This window comes from Panthera tigris, chromosome C1 (genome assembly GCF_018350195.1).
Source record: "Panthera tigris isolate Pti1 chromosome C1, P.tigris_Pti1_mat1.1, whole genome shotgun sequence".
In the NCBI taxonomy this organism is placed as follows: domain Eukaryota; kingdom Metazoa; phylum Chordata; class Mammalia; order Carnivora; family Felidae; genus Panthera; species Panthera tigris.
Window position 1 is genome coordinate 198,237,168 of NC_056667.1, and position 15,562 is coordinate 198,252,729.

The 15,562-nt window shown below is 39.9% G+C and overlaps 1 protein-coding gene across 12 annotated transcripts in view; it reads right to left on the reverse strand.

The window, feature by feature from the left end:
• Positions 1–15,562, reverse strand: part of FN1 (fibronectin 1) — a 69,157-nt gene that overhangs the window by 30,843 nt on the left and 22,752 nt on the right. For all 12 annotated transcript variants that reach the window (XM_007086099.3, XM_007086096.3, XM_007086098.3 and 9 more), the window contains exons 14-23: positions 13,870–14,050; positions 13,495–13,671; positions 12,345–12,473; positions 12,148–12,237; positions 10,930–11,124; positions 9,871–10,143; positions 8,285–8,551; positions 3,144–3,238; positions 1,316–1,484; positions 687–773 (exon numbers count right to left, since the gene is read on the reverse strand). In XM_007086099.3, the coding sequence (XP_007086161.1) occupies positions 687–773; positions 1,316–1,484; positions 3,144–3,238; positions 8,285–8,551; positions 9,871–10,143; positions 10,930–11,124; positions 12,148–12,237; positions 12,345–12,473; positions 13,495–13,671; positions 13,870–14,050 (1,663 nt within the window). The remainder of the gene's footprint in view (positions 1–686; positions 774–1,315; positions 1,485–3,143; positions 3,239–8,284; positions 8,552–9,870; positions 10,144–10,929; positions 11,125–12,147; positions 12,238–12,344; positions 12,474–13,494; positions 13,672–13,869; positions 14,051–15,562) is intronic.

Here is a 15,562-nt window from a genome sequence, read left to right on the forward strand (position 1 = left end):
AATTAGAGATCCACAGGGACCAGACTAAATGAGAAAATATGTTTAAGTTAAACTTACTAAAGGGTGAGGAACAGGCTGGACACGAAAATGGTGTCTAGACAAGAAAGTCCAACTGGATGGAAATAAAGGTTTAGGTCATTACATTTGCTAGTGACCATCCAGACAGGCAGCCTAGACCATCCACGAAGACTAAATGTTAATGATCTGGTTTCAAACAAGCATACGACTTGCCAGCTTAAAGTTTCAAACTGGAGGTCATTTCTGTCTTTCATCACCTTTAGAGTTTTGTGGTGCCTCTCATGACAAAATATTTGTAAAACTTCATTGAATAGTATACTTAGACTCTCTAACAATAGACAAAAGGAAATTTCTGCAGTATGATTTCAGCCTTTTTTTTTTTCTGGCAATTTTTAGCGCCACTGAGCAAAAGATACCATCCAGAATGGTTTCTGTCAGCCCTCATGATTCCCTACAGCTTGATAAGGGTCTGCCTTATTCACTTTCCTGTTTTCTAAAGACACATGCAGTGAAACACTCTACATGTCACTCTGTGATGTATGCTCACGTACTATATTTTTTATGGAAAGCTGGGTACTTATAATGTTGACCCTTTCTCTCAAAGTTTCCAACACCTTTGTCTTGTGACAGTACCACACAGACTTGCCCTTGATACATCCCAGGCTTACCTGGAGTGGTGCTCCTCTCCCAGGACACTGTAAGCACACCGGTGTCGGGGTTTGCCTCCAGGTGCAGGTTTGTGGGTGGAGACAATGCTATGCAGAAAAAAGTTTAAGTTACAAGTTAAAGCTAACACCAAGCACTTGACCTGTGGAATGTTTCTTGCTGCCCTTTCCTTCTCTCCCTCCCTTCCTTTCCCTTCCCTCCCCTCCCCTTCCCTTCCTTCTTTCCTCTTTCTTTTTTCTCTCTCCTCTGTCTCCCCCTCCCTCCTTCCATCCCTTCTTTTTAAGAATCAGTAAAAACATAATAGAAGCTATACTATGAAACCATGGTGGACAGCAATTCTCTGAGACCATTTTTTTTACAATTAACAATTTTGAAATACTATTGACATTCTTTCTGTCTTTCCAGTTCATAAATATTTTTGACATTAGAAAGAACAGTTCTGATGCCATGGAATATATGACAAGAGTTGAACTTGCTGCTCCAAATTTAGAAATAGCTAATAAGATAAGGAGACATGGGATCTTCCTCTTACACCGTCATCAGAAGCAAAAAGTGAGACTGATATCAGTTATTTTTACAAGTTGGAACAGTTTTAAAAGCTAAAAGAAAAGAGGCAAAGGACTCCTCTTACGTGTCACAACTTTCTTTACAATCGGTGTATCTCTCTCCTGCCCATCTCTCAGGACCGAGATGGTGTAAATGTATTCCACGCCTGGAGTCAGGCCAGACACGACGATGCTTCCTGACTCTGAAGTCACTTCTCGTGGTGCTTCCCCTCCCTGGCTTGGTCGTACACCCAGCTAGAAGAAGGAAAGCAAAATAAACACCAAGGGCAAATATTTCCAGAGCTAGGTTACTGCCAAGAGGTTTTGGTCATGCTTTGTATAATGTGAGCTTCTATGCACACTGCATGCTGTGCTTTTATTAGGGAATGAGTTGGCGCCTGCCTTTCGCTCTATTAGATTCTTCAACTGGAAGCTCCCTGGACTGGGGGCGCAAGGTGGGAGAGGTATCTTCCCAAACTGCATTACATTGGCTTGTAATGGAAGTCTCTGGAGAAATGTCATTACATAAGGTTTTGCTTGATAAATAATCTCCTGATATAAACCAGAAGTACACAGAGGCTTGAGGCAACATGGCAGTTCATTTCTATTTTCTTTTTTTTCTTTTTATTATTTATTTATTTATTTAGTTAGTTTTTTGAGAGAGAGAGAGAGAGAGAGCGAGCGGGGAAGGGGCAGAGAGAGAGGGAGACACAGAATCTGAAACAGGCTCCAGGCTCTGAGCTGTCGGCACAGAGCCTGACACGTGGCTCGAACATATGGCTGGTGAGATCATGGCGTGAGCCGAAGTCAGATGCTTAACCGACTGAGCCACCCAGGTGCCCCTCTATTTTCTTTTTTGCTGGAAGAAATCCTCTAGCACTTTTTTTAATGAGTTATGAACATTCAATGTAAAGGTTAGTAGAGCCTTTAACATTTTGTACTTCAGAAACATTTCTTTTGAAGAAGTATGTTCATAGCTTAAACTGCAGGACAGTATATTACAAAAGAAGAATTAAAATAAATGTGCCCATAATTTTCAATTTTTTAATATTTTATTTCAAAACCTAGGCAATACCGTATCATCAAACAGTGTTCTACTCTAGAGACGTCCTTTGTAGGTTACAAGGCTTCTGAAAGTCAGAATGACACGATTAAGGAGAATTTGAAAGGTAATCTTCAAAAACCGTTTCTCTATATTTAAGTAGCATAATCATCAATATGGCTATTTGCATATTTCAAAAAAGAAGTGACCTTTGGTGTATTTTTTTAAACAAGCTGTCATTGGGATTTAGTCTTGATTTCCAATTATAATAAATATTTCTCTCCCTATACTCTAAATGCCAAAGAAAAGAATTCTTTTAAACGTATTCATTTGTATTCATCACTTTCCTAATATCATTACTTTAAAGAACATGAATCCAGATATCTACAGGGAAGACCTTAATCTTAACTTCTATTAAGAAATTCACCCAAGGGGCTTTGAACAAGTTGAGATGAAATGATTGGATGAAAATGTGATTTTTAAGTGACTCTGACTTTAATTGGTCTCTCTAAATGGGTTTTTGTGAACTTGTTGACACCCATTTAGAACAACACAACAAATGGTGTTTCCTTATATATTTTAAAATGCAGTCCCCTGGGGGAAAGGATGGAGAAAATCAGATAACAACAACAGTTCCATACTAATGTTTTATCCTTTTGCGAAGCACTTCCACAGCCTCAGCCCATCCTTCCAGAAATCCAGTGAGGCCACAGTAATGTTATACCTGGACAATGCGGTCAGAGAGGCACAGACAGAAGCAGCGAATAAAACCCAGGTCTCCTGACTCCCAAACATCCTGTTTCTACCACATTCAGAAACATAAGGCCACTTCAGGGCTGTCTCACAAGAGGTTAGGGATATCTGCAATTTACCTTAAAACCAATCCTTGGAGCAGGTGTCCATGTGATCACAATGGTGGTCTCAGTGACCTCTGTGTTGTAAGGTGGAACGGAGCCGAGAGGCTGCCCTGTGAAATAGAATCAATGCATGTGTTCAATGTGCTGGAATCACAGACTATTGCACAGAATGCATGTAGCAATTTTTTTGTTTTTGTTTTGTTTTTGTTTTTTCAGAGAAAGAGAGAGCGAGAGTGGGGAGAGGGGCAGAGAGAGAGAGAGAACCTCAAGCAGGCTCCACACCCAGCACAGACCCCAACGCAGGTTCAATCCCACAACCCTGGGATCGTGACCCGAACCGAATTCGAGTCATCTGCTCAACCGACTGAGCCACCCAAGCACCCCAGTAACAATTACTTTTATGGAGAACCTCTGTTTACTCAGCTAGTGGATCCTGAATGTAACACCCTCACTGGGTGAGAATTTGGAGTAGGTCAGCGCTTCTCAGTCTTTTCTGTGCCACACAAGTTGTCTGACACCTGGCTAAAATGCAGGTTCTGACTCTGTAGGACAAACATGGGGCTAGAAGTTTGCATTTCTGGAATGCTGATGCTGAGTCCATGCATCGTACTTGAGTGACAAAGAGCTAAGTGGCAAAGAAGACACTTTCAAGTCCTTGCAGTCTATGATTTGTGTCTTTTCATCAAGTTTGGGATTTGAATTTTAGGACAATTAATTTCCCTGGAGAATCCCATTTGAAATATGAAACTGACCACAAATTGATTATCATTCTGCTTTTTAAATCATTAATTTGAGAACAATAGTTAAATTACAGATGAGATCTGAAAATAGCCTTAAGTTGAATTATTCCATAATTATGGTCAATTATTTTTGGTTGCAATAAGAAATGCCACATGAAAGTTAAACAAAATCTGCCATTAAAGACACACTTAAAAATTCTAAAGGTTCCTTAAATATGTGATTACCCATTTAGGATAATCAGACTGAAAAAATTTAGTACTCTGCCACTGAAATTAAGAATTATAACAAAAGTTAATTTTGCATCTCCTAACATCCTAACCTCACTGTTATTTCTCTTAATAAAAATATTACTTTAAAAAGAAAAAAACAGAAAAGAGGAGTGCCTGCGTGGCTCAGTTGGTTAAGCGACTGACTCTTGATTTCGGCTCTGGTTATGATCTCATCGTTTGTGAGATCAAGCCCTGGACTGGGCACTGCACTGAGTGTGGAGCCTGCTTGGAATTCTCTCTCTCCCTCTCTCTTTGCCCCTCCCCCCCTCACATGCACACTCTCTCTTTCTCTCTCCCAAAATAAATAAACAGTAAACAAATTTAAAAACAAGAAGAGAAAGGATGAAAGAGTATGTGTACACAAACTTAAGATAGACATTTTCGGGGTACCTGGGTGGCTCAGTTGGTTAAGCGTTTGACTCTTGGTTTTGGCTCAGGTCATGATCTCATGACCTGAGTCATGAGATCAACTCATGAGTTCGATGAGTTCACAACTTCATGAGTTCACAAGTTCGAACCCCACATTGAGCTCTGTGCCAACAGCACAGAGCCTGCTTGGGATTCTCTCTCTTGCTCTCTCTCTGCCCCTCCCCACCTCGCACTGTCTCTGTCTGTAAATAAATAAATAAATAAATAAACTTAAAAAAAAAAAGATAGACATTTCAACAGTCCTATGAATCTTACTACAGAATTAGAATCTCTAAAATATAATCGGCTGAACAACTAAACCTTGTAATAAGGAAATGAGCATTTCAATAACTGGCTGCTATGGGAAAGGTGAGGTCTCAAAAGCCAAGACATTTGAACAGGGCAAGTGTCAAATTCAAGGGTTTCAAGTGTGTTGCCAGCTCGGATCACGTGTTTGGTGTCTTCATAATTCCTTCTTTTTTATGTACCAACCAAATTCTGTGCCCACTGGGGGAAACAACTATTAAATGCATTTATGCTAAATTGTGAATGGCTGGTGAGACAGTCATCCCCCAGAGGCACACACATGGAAATTAAAAGTCTCAAGACCCCACTCACTACTCAGCGCCATTCATCTTCCCTGTGATCACATGGGAATTCAGGCACCATTGCAATTCTTCCTTCCCCCCACTCCCCAGTATGGACTTTAATGTGTGATTTTAAAAACTGTTTTGAAAATACTGTGTGGGGGAAAAATAAAATATGTGTGTGGGCTACTTTGTAATTACTTACTCTAATGGCCAAATTGAAGTTCTACTGGTTTAGTGAGCTTTTTCCTAACTATGTTATTATTTCAAGGGTGTTTTGGGGGGAACCAGGATGGGTAATCCATGGTGCCTTCCCAGAGTCTCTGAAATCATACACCACTTGGCTGCTGCTGACTTTGACAAAATGCTGTGGCCAGCCCTGAGTGACCATGTTAATGGCCACCAAAAAAAAAAAAAAAATTCAGAAAGCAAGCAGCTTCTTGTACTGAACATCTGTGAAAGCCACAACTTTTTCACAAATTACATTCTTTTCAACTGTCTTGGGCTTCAAGACTGGGTGTTTTCTACTGCTTGAGCCAGCCAGCTAGAATCTTCCTAAGTTTAAGATGATACTCTCTGCCTGGGAAGACCATTACAGGAAAGTCTCCAAACCACAAACCCACAAACTGATGTCAAACAAAGGATGTGACTGTAGTATGAATTATGGGTTCTGGCAGGTCATACATGAAGAATAGCCTAGCTGTTAAAGAAATAAAATTTGCCCTATTTATAAAGGAATAAGCTGTATTTTCCCCAGAAACAGCCCCCCACCCCCACCCTCACATTTGCTTTTAAGAATTTGGCACAAGTTGTAAAATCCAGAAAAGTTCTTCCCAGAATTAAGCTTCGTAAGACAGTAAAAAGCTACAGAAACTTACAGCAATTTCAAAAATATGCAAGCCCTACTGATGTTTATAGCCTCAGAGAGTTCTCCAAGTTCAAATGAAGTTGTGGAACTCCCTACTTAAGTAGGTTTATTTAAATTGAAGCTTGGTTGAACTGTTTTCGTTCTCATTCTTCCCTCAATCATCTATTCAGTGAATATTTTTTGAAAGCGTACTGTGTGCAAGGCACTATGTTAACCTTTATCTAATAAAATTAGTTTTGACTATCAGTACTTCCCTTAACTCAAATATAATTTTATTTTATATAAATATACTGTGCAGAGAATAAAAATAACATGTCCAATATATCAAAGTCTCCAAATAGTCTACACTGACCTGCCATACTCTACCTAATTACTGTTAGTACCAGTGAAAATGGTTTTTCTTTCGTGGGCACTCAGTCCAACAAAAGAAACTACACAAAATATGTATCATGTTAAGGAGTGAAAAAGTAAAAATGATAATTTGTAGAATCATATGTGGTCAGAAAAAGGCTAAATCTACTGAAATCTCCATTCTAATTCATAAAGGGCATCTGTAAGAAATAGATATTTACAAGAAATATAAAACACTGGTTTCGTATTAATGGATTCTAGAGTATCTTAGTAACATGTAACATAAAATAGCAAAATTTAAAGGTTAACTTACAAATAAAAAGACTTCACTTGCTTACAATTAGTAGTTACTTAAGAAAAAGACTCCACTAACAAAAATCATACACCAAATTTAAATGGAATTAAATTTTTGGTAAATTATGAATTCCTACAGGAAAATGAATTTTCTTTGGGAAGTAAATTCCATAGTTATTTACAACTAAACTTATATTCACTTTTTGAATGCTTATTAACGTCTGTATTTTTAAAAGCTTTTAGAAAAATGTAAACTAGTTGATAGTTGTAATATATGTCAAAAAGTGTTACGTGCTTCTGTAACTGAAAAGGTCAATTTAAAAATAACCAATAAAGCTAGAAATTAGGGGTCTCGTAATTCTTTGTAATATAAATGAGAATGTTTTTAATAGAAATCAGTTTATGAATATAGGTCTTTATTGTGATGTAGATACATAGGAGATTTAAGGCCACTTCCTATAAAAAAAGGTTGAATAAAAAAGGATAGATGTGACCAAAAATTGTCAGTATTTTCTCTCTTATTAAGAATTCTTGAAGTGGAACTTCAAGAGTAATTTAAGAAATATAAAAGGAAAATAAAAGTTACTCTGTTCCTCAGAAATACTTTGATCTGCTGCAGTCTCATAAAGAAATAATTTCCTGGGGCACCTGGGTGGCTCAGCTGGTTAAGCATCGACTCAGCTCAGGTCATGATCTCATGGCTCATGAGTTTGAGCCCCACATTGGGCTCTGTGCTGATAGCTCAGAGCCTGAAGCCTGGTTCGGATTCTGTGTCTCCCTCTCTCTCTGCCCCTCCCCTGTTCGTGCTCTGTCTCTGTCTCTCAAAAATAAGTAAACATTACAAAAATTAAAAAAAAAAAAAGAAAAATCATTTCCTTATCTTCTTGGTCTGTTGGTTTCCATTCAGTTGGTAAATGTTTTTATTCTACATTTACTGCTATCATTCAACACCCAGAGTATTAGGATGTAGACATAGGTGCTGTTTCCTTGCCTTAACTAGGATTTGGTAAATTCATTTAATACAATAGCATTCAATTTTCAAATAACTAGGTGCTTTAAACTGTGTTACTCAAAGTGGTCCCAGAGGAAAGAAGAAGCTTGGCAACATTTGTATTTTAACATGCTGCTACCTTCATCAAGAAAATCTTGCTTCGAAAAATAATCAACTGAACTGAATGGTGTGTTTCATGATTTATATTATGGCACAAGCTCCTTATTGTCCAATAAGAAACAATTCATGGTTCAAATAGCTGCTCCATGACCACATTTTGAGTAGCACTGGTTTAAATCTTCCTTTTTTTTGTTTTTTTAAGTTTATTTATTTGTTTTGAGAGAGAGAGAGAGAGAGAGAGCAGAGCAGGGGGAGGGGCAGAGAGGGAAAGAGAGGGAGAGAGAATCCCAAGCAGACTCCTCACTGTCAGTGCAGAGTCCGATGTGGGGCTCAAACCCAGGAATTGTGAGATCATGACCTGAGCAGAAACCAAGAGTTGGAAGCTCAACCGACTGAACCACCTAGGCACCCCTTATACTAAGGTTTTTTAAGTTAACTTTTTAAAAGTGGGATGAAGAACAGGGAATGTAAATAAAGGTAAAAGAACCTATGACATCACTAAGAAAAGAGGGTAAACTTTGGCTTACGGGTGGTAAAGACTCCAGTGGCTTTGGGGCTCTGTTGGTTGCCTTTGACAGCCATGAGGGTTGCAGTATACTCAGAGGCAGGCTGCAGATTCCTCAGTGGGTACTGGGAGGCAGAGGGCCCTATGTTGTACTGCTTGGGCTGGCCTCCCCGGGTCAGGGCCACGGTCAGTCGGTACCCGGCTATGCGGGCCCGAGGTGGAGTCCAGGTCACTATGACAGTGGAGTCTGTTTCGTTGGTAAATCGGAGGTTAGTGGGAGCATCCAATTCTAGAAAGAAAAGATGAAACACATCAAGAAATATTTGAACCTTGGTAATGCTCATACTGAAACTTAAAAGCCCAGCTGAATTTTCTAAAGATTTCTCAAGGTTGAAACTAAGCAAAAGTCAAAACCTTGGAAATGTTGAGCCATTAAGAAATGGAGTGCTACACAGAACTTTGCAAAACTGTGTCAGTCATGAGAAATTGCTGCTTTTTTTTTTCTTTTTTTGCTTGACTTTGATCCTGAGGAAGGTCTAATTTTCCATCCTGACTTTTCCATCACCCTCTGAAATTGTACTAACATTATAGAGATAGCATTAAAAATACAAAAACGAAAACACTTGTGAAGGCTACAGTTAGACTCTGCTCTGAGCCAAACAGGTTAAGAAATGAGAGACAAGCCCACTAAAATGAGGGCAAGACATAACCTCTACAAGGAACAGAAACAGTATTCTCTGCATTTATTGAATGACTAGTCCTTTGCTAGAGAAATAAAAGTAATTTTCCCATGATTCCTATCAAGTAATAATTATAACATATACATCAGAATCATGGTAAGACACTGGTGAGTGTGCACTATCAGAAAGAATCACACACATCGTGAGTTTCCTTGAGTATGATTACTAGCGGTTTCCCTGCAGTAATTTAAAACCCTTTTCAGATGAAGGGAATGCTTAGGAGATAGTCAAGGATAATCACTGAAAGAATGGGACATAGAGTCAAAATGCCATTACGTCTTTGTAGATCTAGCTCCATCACTTCCTAGCTCTGGAACTTTACAAATTGCAGAAATTTTTATGAGCTTCAATTCCTTCATGAACCCAATGAGGATAATAAGACCTTCCTCATTAGATCCAAAAGAGTATTAAATATAAGGACAACGCTTGTAAAGAACTGAGCAGAGGACCTGGCACTTAATAAGCAATGTTTCAAGCAATCACTATTCGTAAGTAATTCTCTCATAGAAGGGTTAAGAGCATACATTTCAAGTTTGACAGAGACAAATGTAGTTATAAAAAATATACTCAGGTTTGTAATCCATGTCTGTTAGCAAAGAAAATTAGGTTCTCTGAAGTTGTCCTCTCTCAGTGCCATCACGTGGGTGCATGAATTTGGGGCACAGGTTACCATTTAGCATGACGGAGCGGGTCTCAGTTTTGCTTTCAGGTGTGATGTGCTTTACGTCCACTCTGCATTTCCTTATCCACTGGGTATTTCCCTATTTCTAACCATAAACCTAGGAGTAAATGGTTTGCTGCACATGCACCACAGATTGGGAATGAGGGTGGAGGATTCGGGGTGGAGATGGAGGAGAGCAGAACATACTGGTCGTCTGTTCTGCCGTCAGAGGCTTGCTCTCCCTCCCTTGGTTCACAGCGAAGACTTTGAAGTGATAGGTGACCCCGGGGGACAATCCGGTGACCTCCGCAAAGGTGTTCCTGCTAATGGGCAGCCTCTGTCCATGCTCCCCAGGCAAGTTGACGGGGATCACGTCCACGCGGTAACCCGTCACGGGGCTCTCAGGGGGTGTCCACATGATGGTGATCTTGACGTCAGTCACTTCCACAAACTGTAGGTCCTTGGGAGGGGGAACTTTATCTAACAGACAAGAGCCAACTGGTCAGTCACAATTCCTACTGAAGACTATTGTTTTTTGTTTTTTTTTTAAAGCCAATTTCTAGATGTATATAAGGAAATTCACAGGGGCTCTCATTCCAAACTAATGCCAAGTTTTGTCTCTTAACTAGAAAATATGAATTTTTTCTTATATTTTCATGGTTCTGACATACTGCTTACATAGAACATTTGAAGTTTTTATCTAAAATATGTAGGTTAACCGAAGAGTTTCCAACATATTAAGTGTCCTATCAAGTAGTTTAAAATAAACATGCAAAAAATACAGTACAATACAATGCAATACAATAATACAATAATAAAATAAAATAAACCCTTATTGTGCAACAGAAAAAAATGTGGTTTGTATTTTACTGAACCATTTTATAGTATTTCAAAGGAACAGAGAAAGTGAGCCTTAAGTTTCTAGAGAAAAATGTGAAGACGCTAAGGTGTCAGTTTTTATTCGGGAAGGCCAATAGCCAGCTTTGATAAGTCAGTTAATAGTGTGGACATTTCAGTCATATTTCTTAAGTTTAGGAATAAACTAATCTATAAGATCACTTGCATGGAGGAAATGTTGACAGAGACGAAGCAACCCTCCCACAGAAACAACTATTCTTTCGTCTAACATTTCTGGTCCTCCCTAGCAGGCTAAGGAAATGAACACAGTCCAAGGATAGTTTTATTTCTCCAACAAAAGAGCGGTTAGTCGTGTTTCCTCGTTAAGCCCTAAGAGATACAATGCCATAAGAAGTGACTTTAAGTTACCTGAACGCGGGACACCAGTGGTTTCTTGCTGGATGAAAACAGGAGTACTTTCTTGATTTTCTTCCACAGCATAGATCGTGATGTTATACTGAACTCCAGGTTGCAAGTCACTGAGGGTGACGGAGTTAGCAGTTTCAGGAAGGTTAAGTTCTGTGCTACTACCTTCTACTGATGGCGAGTACACTATTCTGTATCCTGCAGATTCAAGGGGGAAACGTTAGCCACACTGTTTTATGAAACAGAGGTTTCGTAAGTCGTAAATCTCTTATCAGAAAAACCCTTAGCATCTTGCTTGATTAGTTAAGAACCAGTGATGTTGCCACTTCTCATAAGGACTATTCAGTACAAAGGTAAAATAAGAGCAGCCGTGCAAACCTTTTTAAATAATAAATATCATCCTTGAAGACCTAATATCCTTAATAAATGTCTATTAGAGATGCCACGAGGTGAAAATACTCATGTTAAAATGATTTCTTCTCTTTGAGCTCCGAGCACTGAAAGCAATTAGTGAACTACCTTGAGCACAGATTGTCTAGCACTGTCTCTTTCAGAAACTTTAGAGGCAGCTGAGCCACTTAATGAGCTAAGAAGGCAACTGAGCTACCTCTTTAAGAGTAAGTCTTAGAATGAGGTTTTCAGAAAAATTAACCCTCTTCGGCCTCAGAAATGCCTGGTTAAATAAGTCCATGAGCTGGCTTTAGAAATTGTGTGTGTTGGGGAGCCTGGGTGGCTCAGTCGGTTGAGCGTCCGACTTCAGCCTGGGTCATGATCTCGCAGCTGACGAGTTCGAGCCCCACGTCGGGCTCTGTGCTGACAGCTTAGAGCCTAGAGCCTGCTTCAGATTCTGTGCCTTCCTCTCTCTCTGCCTCTCCCCCACTCATGCTCTGTCTCTCTCTGTCTCAAAAATAAAGATAAACATTAAAAAAAATTTAAGAAATTGTGTGTGTGTGTGTGTGTGTGTGTGTCTGTGTGTATGGGGGTCAATAAAATGGATATGATGGGAAATGATCCGTAAGAAAATTGAGCTGTAAGCCTTGATGATAATCACATTCTGAATTACTATTACACACACACACATACACACGTACCCCTCTACCCTAGACTAGTAATTATGCAGAAGATTTACGTGACCTCCCTGTCCACAGGTTAGAATCGGCCACCTCGCCACCTACGCCATCAAGACTAACATGGCAGCCAGGGAGAGGAGGCCACGCTCACCTGTGATGGGCGCCTGGGGTCTGCTCCAGCGAACAACAATCGAGGTGTCATCGACTCGGTCCACAGCAGGGTCAGGAGGCGCATCGGGCGCTAACAAAAAGAAGAAAAGGGCAAATGAGGAAAACAGTCAGGAAATATCACTCTAGGCCTGTTCTGCAGACAAACAATTCTTCTCACAGCATGTAGTACACATGTACCTGTTGTCTGTGAAGTAGACAGGATCAGACTCTGCTCTCCTTCTTCAGATATCTGATAGACATTTACAATGTATTTTCGTCCAGGAAGCAGGTCAGGGATGCTCACAGAAGTGGCCGTGCTTGGAAGATCTTTAAAGTAAAAAAGGAAAGGTTACCAATCAGAGCAAACCAATCCCTCAAATCACTCCAACCTATAAAGGGGATATTTTTAAAACTGTACATTCATAAGGGAAGGGGAAAGTCTAGAAGGAAATGTACTAATGGGTAATCGATAATTATCAATACATTATGAGATTTTTCTTTTGTTTACCATTTTTTTCTGAATTTTTTCTCTGAAGATATAGAATTTTGTAATCCACCCCCAAATTTATAAAAATAGCTTTCTGTAGTTAAAAGTCAGGGTAGCGGTTATGGTCAGGGGACGAGGGGGTGGGGGGTAGGAGGGATGATCTTTTTTCTTTAAAGTTTATTTATTTTGAGAGAGGGGGAGAGAGAGAAAGAGAGCATGAGTGGGGGTGGGGCAGAGAGAGGAGAAGAGGGAGAGAATTGAGAGCAGGCTCTGCTAACAGCACGGAACCCAACTCGGGGCTTGATCCCACGAACTGTGAGACCATGACCTGAGCTGAAATCAACAGTCAGAAGCTTAACCAACGGAGCCACCCAGATGCCCCTGAGTGTTCTTTTTCTTAATCTGGGTGCTGCTCACATGGACGTCCTCACTTTATAAAAATTCATCAAGCTGTATGCCTATGATATATTATACTACAATAAAGTTTTTTAAAACCCCCTAACCATGAGAATTTGAAAAGCATGAGTACACCCCCAAAGGCTAACATTTTCTGCTGTGGTCCTCATACTGGCAATCACTTCCCTGGAGAAAACACTATGGTTGTACAGACTTGTGCCCAGGCAAACGGGTAAAGCAGCTCACACTGGGACCAGGAAAATGTGAGCATGGCTCAGGAAAAATCCAAGCTCAGTTCTAGAAAGGGTCAGCTGTTCTCCTTCCTCACATTGGAAGTTTGTTCGGTCTGAGCAGTCAACTAGTTCCAAAACTCAATGAACACCTTCTTGGAGGTCCCCCAACCCACATACACATAGAGTCACCATCAGCCACTCAAAAGCTATCATGGCAACACATTTAGCTTACCAAGGTACTGTGGTTCATCTCCCTCCTCACTTAGCTCGTATTCCACACGGAATCCTGACACGGTGTCTGATGCCGAGACCCATGAGACCACAAAGCTGCTGGCCGTGATTTCGGTCACAGATTCAGAAGTGGCCACAACGGGAGAAAGGGGTGTCGTCTCTCCTGTCACAGTGTTGCCTAGACAGCCACGGGAAGGGGAGAGGGAGCCTTCAGCCATCAAGAAAATGTCCTACTGTCATCTACAGAACACCATTTTTTAAAAACAGTATTGGGGCCATCCATGGAAGAATAGGACTTGAGAAGCAAACCACTCCCTGAGGACAGCGCAGCTCTGAGGAACACAGGCATGGACATGAGGATGGCTCGGGTACGTACTAGTCACTGCTGTGCTCGTGCTGGTGGTGGTGAAGTCAAAGCGTGTCACCTCTCTGTGGCCGTAGTGCTGAACACTGATGAGCTGTCCCTCATATACCACACCTGGGGTCAGGCCTTTGATGGTGTAGGAATTCAAGTGGCCAGGAATGGTGGCTTCCTTCCAACCGCGTGGGGAATTTTTCTAAAGATTTAAAAGAAAAAAATCACATAAGTATTCACAAGGGTGAACATTCAGAGATGATCATGAGTAATCTTCAAAGAACGAGGGACCTGTGCAGCTCCATTGTGGAGGAAAATCGTGGAAAACTGAAATCAGAATAGGGACCTGTAGCAGAGTTTAATGTCAATAATAATTATTAGTGTGGCTAATATTTACTGATAGCTTATTGTGTACCACACCCTGTGCTTTTACTTGCATTCTCTCATTCAGTCTTCATCTCTCCCTTCTCCAACTTCATGGTATAAATGCCCTCATTTTACGGGTGAAGAAACAGTTATATGACATGCCCAAGGTCACACAGTCACAGGCACGGGGCACCTTCCTTTTTGCCAGACGAATTTATTTCATATTAGCAAGAAAATACGATGAGCCTAAGTTTTGCCTCTCCCATTTTTTAAATGTCTATGATGCACAGAGATATATTCTTTTCTTAGGTGGGAAACGGCCAGATATTCTACTTCTCACTTAGTAGGATACAAATTTCTTGCCTTGCAGAAATAGTTAAAGATATAATATTACTTTGTGACTCAGTTCCTGCAACCATCACATATAAGGTTCAGCTGGTCTGGCTGTATGACTCATTCTTGGATATGATTTACCCCATCAAAAGCGGTTAGCCAACTTTGGGCAAGACTGCAGAAGAATGTGATTTCGGTTTATTTAATCTTTGCTTCCAGTTTACATTTCACATCCGTCCAGCTTCATTAATATGTCATGGATCACAAAACTCATTGCAGTAAAATGTGTGGAAAAGAAAAACACTTACTTCAAACAAGATGAGATCCTTTTAAGTGTAAATATTCTAAGCTAAGTCAAAATACATTTTTAATGCCCAGCGACTTTTTAAAATTATCCAATCAACCAGTTCCTCAATAATTCAAATACTCAAGTGTCCATTTATATACATATATATATTTAATTTTTAATGTTAATTTATTTTTGAGAGAGAGAGAGACAGAGTGTGAGTGGGGGAGGGGCAGAAAGAGAGGGAGACACAGAATCCAAATCTGCGCTGTCAGCACAGAGCTGGATGCGGGGTTCGAACTCACTAACTGTGAGATCATGACCTGAACTGAAGTCGGACGCTTAACCGACTGAGTCACTCAGGCACCCCCATTTATATTTTTGAAATAAATGAAATGGATCGTAGTATATTTTAAATTTAAATTTTAACTCAAGTACGTTGAAAAAAATCTCAAATTAGTCATTACAATTAGATCAGATTTCATGATAACTGTTTTATTCAGTTCTAGAAGGTTAGGCATCAGAAGAAAGTATTCAAAAATACACTCTTGGATAATATCCATTGAGGAAAAACCTGAAAATTCTTCATCGTTAAAAATCTTAAAGAAATTAATCACTGCTGCTTCTTTGAAGATTTTCCAATTCAATGTACATCTTATGACTTCCCTATAAATGTCCCTTATTACAGTGATCTCACGCAATACTTCAGAATTAGTTTTAAAGTAAATA